The following is a 16,281-nucleotide window of genomic DNA, read 5'->3' as shown; positions in this document are numbered from 1 at the left end:
GCCACAACGCCCTTTTCCACTCTTAAATCATCCCCTTCCCACAGCACCTTTCCATGCAAGCACATGCTCTCTTTTTACCTCCTCCCTTCCAACTTTTCAGGAACCAAACATTTTCTCCAGGTTAATCAGTGATTTACTTGTATTTCTTTTTATTTAGTACATTGTATTTGCTGTTCGCAATGCAGTCACCTCTACACTGAGAGTCCAAATGCAGATTGAGTGATCACTTTGCAGAACACCTCGTTCACTCTGCAAGCGTGACACTAAGCTTCCAGTTGCCTGTAATTTTAATTCTCCATCCCATTTCCACTTGGTCCTATCCTTAAACTCACTGTTCCGACCAAACTCAACACAAGCTCAAGGAACACGCGTGTCAGGAAGCAGAGGTAGTTTTAAGTGATCGCTGTTTGCATTGTTGGAAGTTGGAAATAAGGTATAGATTTAGGTGTGCTTAAGTTAGCGTTTCTGTGCAAGAAGGGTAAAGCTCTAGTTAAAGTCATGTTAAACGGGACCTCCAGCGACGTCATGTGAGAGCAAGTCGCACGAAAGGTGGTTCCCACCTGGGTCTGGGTCTTTGTTCTTTTATCCCTTTTACCTGTTCTTTTGCGGGGGGGGTCCACTGGAAATAAACCCCAGGGTGGTACCTCGGCAACAGAATCTGAAGGAGAGAAGGTGGCAGCTGCGCTCATCATGGTACACACGCTAGCCCTAGTAATGGTGCAGGAACTGGAAAAGTTTGGGGAGCAGGTGGACAGACAGTTTGAGCGGCAAGGCAAAGAGATGAAGGAGTCTTTTAAAGCCACCATTGAGGAGGCATTGGGCCCGATCCGAAGTCAGCTGGGTAAATCTTCGAAGACTGTGAGAGAGCAAGGCGAGAAGTTGAAGAGTGTGGAGGAGGCCTTGTCAGAGCAAAAAGTTACAGTTTGTCTTGCTGGAAGCGGAGATACTGCTAGTGACGGAAAGCAACAAGGGATTGAGGGTAAAAGTTGAAGGCTTGGAGAGCAGGTCGAGGCAATTAAAGCCCAGGATGGTGGGGCTGCCGGAGGGAGTGGAGGGCTTGAGGCTAGTTGGGCGGTGATTATCCGCTTTCAGAGAAAGGGTCAAAGAACTGCAATATTGGCTGGCACGGACACATAGTGCGGATCTACCAGGACATTGGGACTGAGCTGGCAAAGAGGCGTGCAGCCTTCAATACGGCAAAGGCGGTGCAGGATAATAAAGGAGTGCGATTCGGGGTGGTGTATCCGGAGCGATTCAGAGTCACGATGGACTCAAAAGACCGTTGGCTTGATATGCTGGAGCAGGCAGAGGCCTTCATTAAAGAGAAGGGACTGGGACTGGTTGGTGGAGAGCCAATAGGGACTTTTTAATGTGAAAGACAGGATAGGGTTGTTGACTACGTTGTATTACAGTGTGTTAAGTCTCTTATTATTATTTTCTTCTTGGATGTCAGGATTGTAAAAAGGGGGATGGGGTTTGATATTGTACTAGAAGGGGAAGAGGAGTATAGCAACGTTAGGTTTGGGTGCCTGTGAGAAGAGGGCAGGCCAGGTGGGATTATGTTCTTGTTTGTTTTCTCCCACAGGTCCCGAAAGACGTGCTGTTAGGTAATTTGGAGATTCTGAATTCTTCCTCTGTCTACCCAAACAGGCGCAGGAGTGTGGCGACTAGGGGTTTTTCACAGTAACTTCATTGCAGTGGTAATGTAAGCCTACTTGTGACAATAAAAGATTATTGTCTGTTTTTTGGGTGGGACCCTGGGTGGGAGCCACCTCACTACCTTTTTTTCACTAGCCATTTGTTTTCCCAGTGCACAAGGTGTACTTGAGGATAGACTTTTTCTGTCATGGGTAGGACTGTTCACCCCAGAGTGAAAAGGGTGGAATATTCAGCGGTGGTCATCTCTGACCATGCCATTGCTCCCCAGTCTTTTAGCGAAGATGAGCGCGAGATCAGGTGTAATGCCTGTATCTGGTATGTCTCTCTTTTGGGGACCATGAATTAGATTAGATTTGAATTGGTTTTCGGAGCAGGCAAGGAGCTGGATTAGGGGTTTGCCCCTGTCCACACTCTGAGCTCTGGCTTTGTAACGCTGATAAAGTAATAATAAAAAGTTAATCTCTGACCATGCCATGCATTTGATAGATTTAGTGTTGGAGGTGGGCCGGACGCAGTGTATGGGATGGAGGTTGGATGTAGGATTTTGTCGGACATTGGGTTCTGTCTGATGGTTTTGAGAGCCATAAGAGAATAAGGAGAGTTCAATGAAAATGGGATGGTCTCACCCTCTACTCTGTGGGAGGCATTGAAGGCAGTGATTAGAAGGAAGGTCGCATCGTCTAAGGTGCACATGGATGGGGAGGCCAAGAAGGAGCGCCAGAAGCTAGTGGATAAGATCCTGGAAGTGGACCGCGAGAATGTTAGCGACCCAACTCCAGACTACTGGCACGCAAGAAAAAGCTGCAAATGCAGTGTGACCTGCTATCTACGGGTAGGGCGGTGCGCCAGTTGAAGCATTTGAGGGGGGGTGGTGTATGATTATGGGGAGAAGGCCTGTCGTCTCTTGCCTCGCCGGCTAAGGCAGCAGGAGGCGGTTAGATCATCCAGGTTAGGGCTCAAAGGGTAAGCTGGGTTTTGCTCCAGATAAGGTGAATGGGCATTTTGAATCTTTTCTGAGAATCTTGATAGGTTGGGGCCGCCAGAGGGCAAGCGGCAAAGGGCAGAGTTTTTAAGAGGGTCTGGAGTGTCCCACAGTGCAGGTTTGGGGGGGCTGTGTGAAGAGCTCAAGGCACCGTTGGGATTGGAGGAGCCACACTCCAACGCCTGTTGGGTACACTGCGGGAGAATTCAGAATGTCCAATTCATCTAATAGCACGTTTTTCGGGACTTGTGGGAGGAAACTGGAGTGCCCAGAGGTAACCCATGCAGAAATGGAGAGAACAAACAAACAAAGAACAAAGAAATGTACAGCACAGGAACAGGCCCTTCGGCCCTCCAAGCCCGTGCCGACCATACTGCCCGACTAAACTACAATCTTCTACACTTCCTGGGTCCGTATCCTTCTATTCCCATCCTATTCATATATTTGTCAAGATGCCCCTTAAATGTCCCTATCGTCCCTGCCTCCACTACCTCCTCCGGTAGTGAGTTCCAGGCACCCACCACCCTCTGCGTAAAAAACTTGCCTCGTACATCTACTCTAAACTTTGCCCCTCTCACCTTAAACCTATGCCCCCTAGTAATTGACCCCTCTACCCTGGGGAAAAGCCTCTGACTATCCACTCTGTCTATGCCCCTCATAATTTTGTATACCTCTATCAGGTCGCCCCTCAACCTCCTTCGTTCCAGTGAGAACAAACCGAGTTTATTCAATCGCTCCTCATAGCTTATGCCCTCCATACCAGGCAACATTCTGGTAAATCTCTTCTGCACCCTCTCTAAAGCCTCCACATCCTTCTGGTAGTGTGGCGACCAGAATTGAACACGTGCAGACTCCTCACAGACAGTGACCCAAGCGGGAAGCGAACCTGGGACCCTGGCGCTGTGAAGCAACAGTGCTAACCACTGTGCTACCGTGCCGCCCTGTAGTGGATTCTTGCTGAAACCAGCTGTGGAAAAGCATCGTCTGTAAGAAGATTTTACGGCGTGTCTCATGAGAATGGTGTTAGAAGCCCTCACGTCACTATCATCTGCAGTGGGGTGGGTGGAGGGGGGAAGAGAGAGAGAGAGAGAGAGAGAGAGAGAGAGAGAGAGAGAGAGAGAGAGAGAGAGAGAGAGAGAGAGAGAGAGAGAGAGAGAGAGAAAGAGAGAGAGAGAGAGAGAGATTTGAGGAAAAATTCAGATTGGGTGGCATCTGCCACTTGGTTCCAGAGTGGAGTGTTGTCTGACCACAGTTAGCCTGTTGGCTAATTATGCATTATAGCATAGAATACAGAAGATAACCTGTGTTTTTCTTAGCATCTGTGTACATTTGTGAAGGCCAGTGGGAGCGAAGGGGGTGTTGCATCACAGTCAAACTTTTTATGTTTAATAAATGTTTTTCATTCTGCAGTTAAAAGCCAATTGGTACTCCTGGTACTCTGTTCACGCACGCATTTTCTAAAACGAAATGTAAAAGTTATGGTCTTTTGAGCCAGAATTCTCAACTGGGATTGTAACTTCTGTTAATTAAGCATTTTACAGTCTTCCACACACAACCAGATTCAACATTTCCAGATCACAACCTCTGTCCTCAATTCTTCAAACAACCACTGTTGGTGAGTTCAGCTATTCACATTTGCACCTCCTCTGGACAAATCCTTTGGGTTTTTTTTACTTGTCCCATTACCATCTCCTTACATCATCATCCCTTGTTATTTAATCTCTCCTGCCTTTCTTTTGTTTTTAAATCAAGGGGCAATTTAGCGTGGCCAATTCAGGTTGTGGGGGTGAGACCCATGCATACAAGGGGAGAATGTGCAAACTGCACACGAACGGTGACCTCTCCTGCCTTTCGACCCCATATAAGACCTGCCCTCTCGCCCCCACACCCCCCATCTCTGCCCTTCTTTAAAACATGTTACATATCTAATTTCTAATCCTAACAATAGGCCATTAGCCTTAAAACTTAGGAGTTGCTCTCCCCCTTCACAGATGCTTCATGACCTGTTGAGTATTTCCAACATTCTCTGGTTTTCATTGCAATTAATGTTTTGATCCTCGTATTTGGTTTCCCTCGAAAAGGAAAATCATAATTGGAACTATTTTGAAATTACACTTTTTGGAGCCCAGGCAGATTGATTGTTCAATGCAATTTGGCACAAATTTCATCAAGGATGCTTCAACTTTGATACCATGTTACATTAACGCTGAGTCATCATCAGAGCAGACAACACAAAACACACAGTTGGCATGCACCAAATTAATTGATTTTGAAATCAGCAATTTTAGCTAATTTAATTTAGCTGTTTCTAATCTAATTAAATTCAAGATCTGTTGCACACAAATGCAAAACAAACTCAAACAACCATCTCTTCACACAGTTATGGAAAGAAATAAAACGAAGGTTATATTTAAAAACAAAGCCTATCTTTCGGTAAGGGATGCCACAATAAAAATACAGCACAGCGGATACTAATACTGAAGCATATTATGATAATGCATTTAAACTGGATTTTCACATGCCACACAAAACATTTTTACAAATCACCAACACGAAAATATTGAAAAGTGCCAGATAGTTGATGAACCTGGATATTAACACTTGGTCTTGAACAAGTCTAACAAGAGGGGTGTATTAATTTATTAGCAACATATCCCTATTGTGGCAATACTTACATCTCTCTGCAAGGATTTCCACTGAAGAAAGGAAATGGGGGACAGACGCACACACACACACACACACACACACACAGCTGGTCTCGAAATTCAAGTTAACATACCTGCCATATTTTATCGGGTCCAAAATCATATGAGCGCTGTAATAAGTATAGCATTAGAAATGCTGCAATATTCAATTTCCATCCAGGGATGGGAGGTACTTAAAACACTTCAGTTCTACATTTTTAAGTTACTCAATGCTGGAGGTTCTCAGTTCCACAAGCCAGGGGTGGAAATAATAACTAATCAGTAAATAACTTTACCCTGGGACTGGTAGCAACAGCTACATGTTCCAAGGAAATGAAGCCTCTGGCAGGCGAAACCACACTGTCAAAATCACTATAGGCACTGATTGACTCAAGTGAAAGTGAGTTTTACTTCAAAACAAAAAGGTACGGTATATGTTAAAAATCGTTTACTTCAATATTATTTCCCCTTTTGTGGGAAATATATATATTTTATAAAAACTGACAAGGGAAGGGCTGAGATTAGAAAGGGTTAAAGGAGTGAGAATAAAAAAACATGGTCAACATGAAGGAAAAGCTTGTCAAAGCTCATGGGTAAAATAACAGACAAAGGGTTGGAGAAAACTTGGAGAGCTAGATTGGACAGGCCAATTGGAAAGGTACGGGTGTGTCCACTGGTCAAAAAGATTGTCAAGATTGGAAGTTACAACACAAGGAAAAGCAAGGAAAGAGATAAATGTCACAAACATGAAGCAGGTGAGAACACCAGTGTAGATTTAAGGTGAAGTTCTACATCTATTCACGGTAGAGGAAAATGGTAACGGGTAATGAAGGAACAAGAGCATCGTCATTTGAATTGGCACAGAATGCCACAGCATCAGCAAGTCCAGCACAAAGATATAATTGAACTGGCCAATAACTTTCTCCAGGACAATCGGTTAAATCCAATAATACAGAAATGGAGTGGTTGATTTTTTTTTGTGAGTCTCTCTTTGTTATACGTATGGCTTGGTAATTCAAAGATGTTTGGAGAAAGCAACTTGCATCATTTACCAGTAACCACTCAGAATCATCACAGGTTATGAATAAACCGCGCTATCCTCACTGCTTATGATTTCTCTAATGCTCCATTTGGTACATGCAGAATACTGGTGATGGAAGCGGGAGAGTACTTAGAAATTGTGGTTAGGTCCATTGAATGTGTTATTAGAAAAACACTGAATTAATTAAAGTTAAAGGATTGATTCCGGATACCAGCTCCAGATGATCTAAGAGCCTCTCAAGCAATTACATGATTATTTTTCTGGCCTTCTGAATGCCAGGAAACTATTCCACAGGTGGGAAGTCAGATGGTCCACCAGACTTGCTGAATCAGCGGATCTGCTTGCATTAAAGCAGGACACAGAAATACTACGACAGGCAGATTTGAAGGCTTTGGGGAAGGGTTGGGGGTGGGTTCTGTTATTTTCGACTGCCAGATGCCCAGTTCTCATCTGAAAAAAATAGGCAACCAGTAAGGAAAATCAGATGGGCTTTAGCAATCTTATTGACACCCAAGGCCTTGCCGAATGTAGGGAACTTATAAATGTGTAGCAACCTAAAACATATGGCAATTTAAGTCTTGCACCAATTGTTGGACCTCAATTGCAATTTTCAGGCATTTGTTAGTCTAACCACCATGTCTCAAAAGGCACCACACCTGAGCGTACAACATTTTTTTTTGTGGCGAGGGAATGAGGGGGTGGGGGGGGGGGGGGGGGGGGGGAGAAAAATAAATCAAGTTAAGTCAATCAAACCCAACTGCTTTCCCAGAAAGAAGGCTTATTGATTTCCTAACCTCCCACAACCGACGAGCTGTAGAAGATGCCTCCACCTCGCCAGCAGTACAAGGCATACAAATAAGGTTCGGCCCTTAAAATGGCTTGGGGGTTCACGTGAGCAATGTGGCCGACCCAAGCCCAAAACAGATACTTCACCTTAAAATGTGATAGTGGGTCACAAATCAACAATTGCCAATGCTACAAAGGAGTCCATTTTCAGGAACCAACTTCAGCGTAATAAGCATGTGTGCGTTTGGGCACAGAAGAGGTGCTGCGACAGCTGTATCCACCCTCAGGTGACAGAAAATGTGAGGCAAACATAGGGGTTTGTGTGGTCACGATGGTACTTTCTTTGGAGTAACCACATATGTGGGGATAGCCAGTGTGCAAAACTACAGAATTGGTCAGATTCAAAGTGTTTTCAGAACCACAGATGTACTTGTGGTTTAGCTGAGATATCCTGCATGGACTCAAATGAAAGCAGCATGGGTTTCAGCAACTGCAAATTAACAGCTTTAATTGGGCATATTGAAGGTGTTGTGGTCAGACTACACAATAGGATGCAGCTAGGACTGGGAAATAAAGCACAAGTTGTTGTTAGTATGGGACAGGATTCTATGCTTGACCAAACAGGAAAAGGAGTCGAGAGCCAGCAGTTTAACAAACTATTTCAGTTCTAAGCACAATATTTAATTCCTTTGGGATCAGAATTCCTTTGGAAGCCTGTATATTGCCAGTTGAGAGAGACTGAAGGTGGTACAGATAGTTGGCTTATCCAAAGAATTTCAATAAATTGAATTAGAATGACATGGGTATTTAATCCATGGAGGCCAAGATATAATGGGCATCTTGAGGCAGATTTTCATTTGTAAGAAATTGGAGATCCACTTATGGAAGTGACCATTAATGCGGTGTCCCAAGGGAAATATCCAGTGCAATATCTCTAAAAATCTAACACTTTTGGAAGACATTTCTTGAAAAGGCTAATTACCCAACAGGAACTCTTTCTGTTTGTGCATTTATCACACGGTTTATTATCTGATGAATTGCTCATGTTTTTATCTTTCAGATTTCCATTTAATTTGCGTTGTTTTGAATAGTTGCTTCAGATGTGCCCTCTCTGGTCTGAGTTTAACACTCTGCTGCTTCAAAGCAAGCAGCATGATAGTGGTCAATTTATGATTAACGGAGTTGATAAATGACTTCAATTAACCTAGTCAATAAATGACCTCAAATAGGATAATTATGGTTCATGCACCTGGAAAGTCTTTTTTTTTTTAAAGTGCAGCTTCTGGGAAAACAATTCACTTACAGAAACTGTTGAGGAGAGACAGAAATGGTACTTCAAAAAACCCAAAATTGTAACATCCAATAAAAGCAAAATGACAAATTCTGAAGCTATAGTTTCGGCTTAAAAGGCCACTGGGCCCATAATTGGTAGGAAAGTAAAAAAAGAACAGGAAAACCAACCATTTCATCAAAATGTGAATGCGTATTGCTAACTACAAGTTATCAATATCTGACAATGTATAGAAAAAAAACAATTATTTTAAACTGATTAGGTTATTGAATAAAATAGGAACATCTTTTCTCCAACCCAGCTTTAATTGAACATTATAATGCATGCCAACTTTCCAATAAAAGCAGAGTGATCGTGAGTGTGCATCCTGTATCATTTCAGCCAAATTGGCATAATTTGTATTGTAAAAACTAAACATCGTGGGTCCTTATTTTTTATGTGCCCTTCACTTCTTGTTGGTGCTTTCATATTAATCTGCCAATGGAAGCTGCCTGATTCGTTAATGTTTGGGAAGTTTTTTTTAAACACAATGGAAGTTGAGAATTCTATTTGTTCCATATTCGGTCAAAACTTATATACCAGCTGCCCTTTTGGACTGGAGCAAACTTAGAAGTAAATTCCTGGACATTTATCAGAAAAATAAACATTGCCTGGACTGCGATATTGATGAGTTTGACAAATGTCACCACTGCTTCCCAGTAAGCTTTAAGTATACAGTGTATTAATTTGTCTTACAAAGCAAATTATCAATTCAAAAGTTGGCGTTAAATAAACATGAAACTTGCACAGGGCTGTTGCCAGAGTTTCAAATTAATTGGTTAACAGCAGTGACATGCATCTTTTTTCAGCATCATGCTACAAGCAAACTGTTGGAAGTATCGTAAATTGGTCTTACCTTCATTTCAATAACCGTTTGAAGAGCCTTCGTCTTTGCGGACTCTGGCTGGATTGGGGTTCTCCTGTGCAGTTCCTGTGGAGGTACACGATCAAAGGAAACTTGACGACTCATTGTGTTACATTGTAAGTAATGGAACAATATACTCTACAGATATAATTCGGCTATTTAATAAAATGGAGAAGTGAAATGGCCTACATGCCACAGGTTCGGCCTTTGTTAATCTCCCCAGTACACTGCAGTTTCTAGCTTATATTACAGTCATTGCTACCAGCACATGCGCTATGTCAGCTTCTATCAATAATTAATGTCAACTGTGACAGTGACAGCAAGCAAACGCTCAGACCATTTAATTTAACAGCACAACTCCTTCGTAGTCATCGAGCTATACTTCATTGCATTCTTGACAGTTAATTGATGCTTATTAAACATGTCAATACTTAAACATACAGACACAAATCAAGAATGTCACAAATGTATTTTCTTTAGAAAACTAACTTTCGCTCATGTAATTGGCACTCAAAAGAAACAGGGAATTAAAATGTATAACGTTAATATTGGATAAATGCACTTAAAAATTTATGATATCAAAACTGCCCAGCTCTTCCAAATACTACAAAATTGGGCATCCACACAAAAAAATGATATGGTTTTACTTTATTTCAAAACAGCACTATGACTGCTAAAATAGTTGAAGCACCATTCTTTTCTTCAGATAGCAACAGAACTATTGATATGGCTTTGTAAAGCCTCCTGGCTAAGGTATAATTTTTGCGAAAAAAGAGCCAGGTTAAATTTTAGTTAAAACTATCAAAGTTGCCATTTTATATACAATAATTGTTTTAAATGCTCAGAAATTTAAAGATGTAATGTAAAACTGATATGACTGCATGTCAGCCTTTTGGCTCTTGTTACAACACATTTGACAAAGCATCAATAGCTTTTAAACAATCGCTCCCCATATTACCATCATCTGTCCTTCAAAAGGCAAACAGCATTGACGTATTGATTGGGAATTTAGATAGGTACATGAGGGAGAAAGTAATAGAAGGCTATGCAGATAGGGGTTAGATAAAGTAGTCTGAAAGGAAGCTAAATATTGTTATGGGCCAGGGTTTAGAGAACCCCGAAGTGTATCATGGAGTTCACCTGACCCACAACTTTTAATAGATTGTAGTATGGGGAGCACACGGCCCACTCTACAGGTGTGGTACAGCAGAAATGGAAAAGTATTTTTTAAAGCAAAACAATGTTTATTCTATGAACTCAAGTTAAACTTTTTAAAACACAGTGAACATCTTAGCAACCATCAATTCAAATATAACCCCCAAAGAATACGACACTAGGTAATCCTTAAGCTGTCCTTTTAACATCCATAAGACTTTTAAAAACCTCTAAACAGAAGCACATCAGGTTAAAGTCACAACTGAGAGCAGTTATTAGTTTTAAATCACCAAAGGATCGATTTACAGTCTTTAGATTACAGAGAGAGAGAGACTTATACACCTTCTGGCTGTGACTGCAGCTATCCAGCTCTGAAAACGAAACTAAAACACACCCTGCAGCAAACAGCCTAAAACGAAAATAAAAAGCTGACAGACAGCCCAGCTCCACCCACTCTCTAACATCACTGCAGTAATAAACACCCATTTCTTAAAGGTACTCTGACTACAGATATTTATATACACACCCATTTATAAACACCCAGATTCGATCCGAGCTCTGGGTCACTATCCGTGTGGAGTTTGCACATTCTCCCCATGTTTGTGTGGGTCTCACCCCCAAAAACCCAAAGATGTGCAGGCTAGGTGGATTGGCCACGCTAAATTGTCCCTTCATTAGAAAAAATGAATTGGGTACTCTAAATTTATGAAGAAAAAAAAAACTGGATAGCTATTTTAGTACTTCCCAACTTATCTCCACAAACTTGCCCATGTGATATCAATAACTCTTTCAGGTCAGTTCATTTTTCCTCTGGAAGGTAACTCAACAATTTATCCCAATTTTTAAGAACATCCTCGTTTTCCAATTTAATTTGAGGTATGTCAAATTCACAATCATCTGGATTTGGTTTGTCACTTTGAGTTAGAATCATTAAAACCTCCTCCTTTTTCTCTCCATCCCTTTCAAAGTACCTTTTAAGCATATTCACATGACACACTTGGTGGGTCTTCCTTCTACCTGGTGCTTTTACCACACAATTCACCTCACGTAATTTCCTTTCAATCTGATAAGGTCCAGAAAACCTAGCTTTTAAAGGTTCACCTACCACTGGTAGCAATACTAAAACTTTATCTCCACTGGCAAAACTACGAACTTTGGATTTCTTGTCCGCGACCTGCTTCATCACATTTTGTGCAACTTTCAAATGTTGTCTAGCCTATTCACCTGCTCTATTTAATCGTTCCCTAAAATTTGACACATAATCCAATAATGTAAGTTCTGATTCTCATTCACCAATTTTTCCTCAATCAATTTAAGTGGACCTCTTACCTCATGACCAAAAATTAGTTCAAAATGTCTGAATTTCATTGACTTATTAGGTGCATCCCTAATTGCAAACAGTACGAATGGAATTCCTATATCTCAATCCTCTGGATAATCTTGACAATAAGCCCTCAACATTGTCTTTAATGTCTGATGCCACCTTTCTAACGCTCTCTGAGATTCTGGATGGTCCGCAGTTGATTTAAATTGTTTTATTCCTAAGCTATCCATAACTTCTTTGAATAACCTTGAGGTAAAATTTGATCCTTTATCCGATTGTTTTTCTGTGTGTAGTCCATATCGAGTAAAGAATTTAAGTAACTCCTCCACAATCTTTTTAGCTGTAATATTACCTACTGCAATAGCCTCTGGAAACCTAGTAGACACATCCATTATAGTCAAAAGATATTGATTCCCACTTTTCGTTTTAGGAAGCGGTCCTACACATCAATTAGGACCCTTGTAAAAGGTTCCTCAAATGCTGGAATGGGTATTAAGGGTGCTGGTTTTATCACTGCTTGAGGTTTCCCTATCACTTGACATGTGTGACACGATTGACAAAATTTAGCTACATCTTTATGTAGTCCAGGCCAATAAAAATGTTTCTGGCTATATCATTACCCAAGATAAACTGTATTCCTGGGCAAGATAGTTTCTCTATTACTCCTACTAGCATTTCACCACTCTTCACTGGACTTTCCAACCTTACCTTATATAATGGAACACTACTCCTTTCACCCGGAATTCCACATATTACCACCTTTTCTGGCAACATTCTTCCCAAACTACATAACTCATCTCTTACCATTAAAGATTGACTAGCTCCCGTATCTCTTAAAATTGTGACTTCTTTACCTGCTCCTCCTGATACACGAGTAAACTTTACTCACACAAGTAAATTCTTTAAAGACATCTGGCACCTTCTTATCAATCACCTCTTGAACAGGCTGTACAATCTTTTGCCCCTCCTTCGCTTCACTTGGGCTTTCCTTTACCACTTTACCAAACCCCACTGTCTTATCCTGTTTTACCACATCAGCCTTCCCAGTGCTTTTCTTCAACCACCAACACCGTGACTTTTACATGGCCTAGTTTATGACAGTGAAAACATTTGAAACTTTTAATTTCTTTTCCACACTCCTGGATTTCTTTTTTAATCTGAGGTACACTCTCCTTATTATCTCCCATCAGATCACCTTTATCTTTACCACTTGTGTATTTCTCATGTCCCCAGTTTCTATCCCTCCCAGGCTGAAACTGATATCTGAAACCAAGCTTTGATTTATGAACTAATTCATAATCATCTGCCATTTCTGCAGCTAATCTCGCAGTTTTAACCCTCTGCTCTTCCACATGAGCTCTCACTACATCAGGAATTGATTTTTTAAACTCCTCCAAAAGTATAATATCTCCGAGAGCTTCATACGTTTGGTCTATTTTCAAAGCCCTTATCCACCTATCAAAATTACTCTGTTTGAGCCTTTCAAACTCCATGTATGTGTGACCAAATTCTTTCCTTAAATTTCTAAACCTTTGTTTGTAGGCTTCAGGCACCAGTTCATATGCACCTAAGATGGATTTTTTTCACCTCCTCATATATCCCAGATACCTCCTCCGGTAGTGATGCAAACACTTCACTAGCGCTACCTATCAGCTTTGTTTGAATTAGTAATACCCACATGTCCTGTGGCCATTTCATTTGTTTAGCTACCTTCTCAAATGAAATGAAAAAGGCTTCTACCTCCTTCTCATCAAACCTTGGCAATGCTTGGACATATTTAAATAGATTCCCACCAAGCCTTCGACTTGGACGCTCTTTCTCACTATGCTCATCACTATGATCCCACTGTACGTTTCCCTTTACGTCTGTAAATTTTAACTGACTGTCATGTTTCATGGCCATTTTCTGAAGTTTAAACTCTCTCTCTATCTTTTTCCCTGTATCTCCTTTTCTCTTTCTTTTTGTTCTGCTAGGGCTATTCTTTCTTTTCTCCTTTCTTCTCTCTCCTTTTCTTTTTCTTCTCGCTCTCTTTTTCTTTTTCCTCTCTATCTCTTCCTGCTCTCTCTCTTTCTTTTTCCTCTCTTTCGTATTCAAGCTGCTTTAATTCTTTCTCATGTTCCCTTTGTTCAATTTGTAACTGATTTTCTGCTATTTCCAATGAGTCAAACTGTATCTCAGGCAAATTTAAATGCTTAGCCACCGCCATAATTACCTCGTATTTTCGGATTTTGTCAGGTAATGTTAATTGCAATGTTTTTTGCCAAATCTTTTTTTTTTTTTTTAATTTTTTTTATTCTCCATTTTCACATTTTCTCCCACATTTACATCCATCAACAATAAACAATAATCAGCACGATATGTCAGTCCCCGTAATAACAACAACGATCCCATCTACCCCCAACCCCCAAACCTCAACCCGCATGTTTACATAAACAAATGACAAAAAGGAATCAGGGATTACCCGTAGTCACCCTTAATCTTACACAGCTCCCACCCCCCCACCCCCCACTCACCCCAGGTCTCCAGCTCCTCCCGTCCACTGCCTCTTGTAAAACTCCTGCCCCTACCCCCGGTTCCTTCCCCCCCAACTTTCCACCCCGGCTAGATCACTCGGACCCTGTTCTGCCAGGGTCCGATGGCCGCAGCCCCTCCCCCCACCTCACTCCAGTTCACTGGCCGGCACACACCGGCCAGCGTGGAGACCCCCGCCCGGGTCCCTTTCCCACTTGCCCGGCCCCAGGAAAGCCCAAAGATCTCCTTTTAGCACACAAACCCCGCCTATCTACCTACACCCCAAAGAACTCTCATTTCGAGTGAAAGTCCCGTCCCTTCCCTTGTCCAAATATATACCACCTTGGCTCCTTTAATCTCTACACCCGCGCGCAGTGATACAAAAAAGAAGAAAATACAGTCATGAGGTTACATCGGCACATGGCCATTCCTCAATTTGTCAGTTCTGCCACAGTCCTTCTGCTTTCACAAACTCCTCCGCTGCTTCCGCCGTTCCAAAATAAAAGTCCCTGAGCTTGTAAGTCACCCTCAGCTTCACTGGATATACAATGCCGCACCGCACCTTGCTAATGTACAGTGCCCTCTTCACCCGGTTGAAGGCAGCCCGCCTCCTTGCCAGCTCCACCGTAAAGTTCTGGTATACACATATACCAGCTCCAGCCCACTGCACCACCCGCTTCTGCTTGGCCCAGCTCAGGACCTTCTCCTTCACCCTGTACCTACGGAAGCACAGAGTCACTGCCCTTGGCGGCTCACTCGCCTTTGGTACAGGCCTCCATGACCGATGAGCCCGATCCAGTTCATATTGGGAGGGGTCCTCCCCCTCCCCCAGTAGTTTTGCCAGCATCGCGGCAAAATACTCAGTCGGCTTTGGTCCTTCAATTCCTTCGGGCAGCCCCACAATCCTCAAGTTCTGTCGCCTGGATCTATTTTCCAGGTCTTCCATTTTTCCTCGCAGATCCTTGTTAGTATCCATCACCTTCTGCATCTCTTTCCCCATCGAGGCAAGTTGATCACCGTGCTGCAATAACGCCTCCTTCACTTCCTTCAGTGCCTCCCCTTGCTCTCGCACCTCCGCCACTGTGCTCGCCACCTCCGTCCTCACCAGGGAAACCGCCTCCTCCACCAGCACACTCAAGACCTCCCTCATCTCCTTCCTCACCGTCTCCATGCATTTCGCAATCTGCGCCAACTGCTTTTCAAATTCCACAGCCATCACCTTGGTTATTTCTTCAGACGTAAGCAGTGCGGCCTTCCCTGGTGCTCCAGCCCCCATTTTTCCTGGTGACCCCGCGGTGACCTTTCCACTCCCCGACGGACCTCCAGCTGGTTTTTTTTCGGCCGTTTCTTTGCTCACCCTCGACATTTTTCTTTGGGGTTTTTTTTCCCTCCTGTGTCTTCTCAGTGCCTCCTCCGTGCCTTCTCCCTTCTTCTGCCGCCTCCGCGGACCCTGGGACCGGGCTTAAAGCCCCGAAATTGCCGTTCCCGAGCGGGGGCTCTCCATTGTGCGGCCGCCTCCCGCCCGCCGTCACCGGAAGTCGTTTTTTGCCAAATCTAACAGTCTGCTTTTAGTCTCTGTCGGTAAGGTACTCCGTGTGACCGTCTTCACCCCCCCCCCCAAAACTTCAGAGCCTCTGAAAGAGTCATTGTCCATAACACTCACCACTTAAACTAGAATACCACACCTGAAAAGCAACCACAATATGCTCACCCCTCACTGTATTTAAGTTCACTAAGCCAATCCATTAGATAGACTGTTATCCCGGACGAGCCCCCAATTTGTTATGGGCCAGGGTTTAGAGAACCCCAAAGTGTATCATGGAGTTCACCTGATCCACAACATTTAATAGCTTGTGGTATGGGGAGCACACGGCCCACTCTACAGGTGTGGAACAGCAGAAATGGAAAAGTATTTTTTAAAGCAAAAAATGTTTATTCTATGA

At 42.7% G+C, this 16,281-nt stretch overlaps 1 protein-coding gene across 9 annotated transcripts in view; it reads right to left on the bottom strand.

Moving 5' to 3' along the window:
- Positions 1 to 16,281, bottom strand: part of LOC140388384 (ERC protein 2) — a 1,175,365-nt gene that overhangs the window by 906,324 nt on the left and 252,760 nt on the right. For 8 of the 9 annotated variants that reach the window (XM_072472461.1, XM_072472462.1, XM_072472470.1 and 5 more), the window contains one exon: positions 9,340 to 9,414. The exons of the other annotated variant lie outside the window; for it this stretch is intronic. In XM_072472461.1, the coding sequence (XP_072328562.1) occupies positions 9,340 to 9,414 (75 nt within the window). The remainder of the gene's footprint in view (positions 1 to 9,339; positions 9,415 to 16,281) is intronic. 9 annotated transcript variants of the gene reach the window in all.

The sequence above is a fragment of the Scyliorhinus torazame genome, chromosome 13 (assembly GCF_047496885.1).
Source record: "Scyliorhinus torazame isolate Kashiwa2021f chromosome 13, sScyTor2.1, whole genome shotgun sequence".
NCBI lineage: Eukaryota > Metazoa > Chordata > Chondrichthyes > Carcharhiniformes > Scyliorhinidae > Scyliorhinus > Scyliorhinus torazame.
The sequence above is the reverse complement of the archived record's forward strand: the minus strand, read 5'-3'. Positions and strand labels throughout refer to the sequence as shown.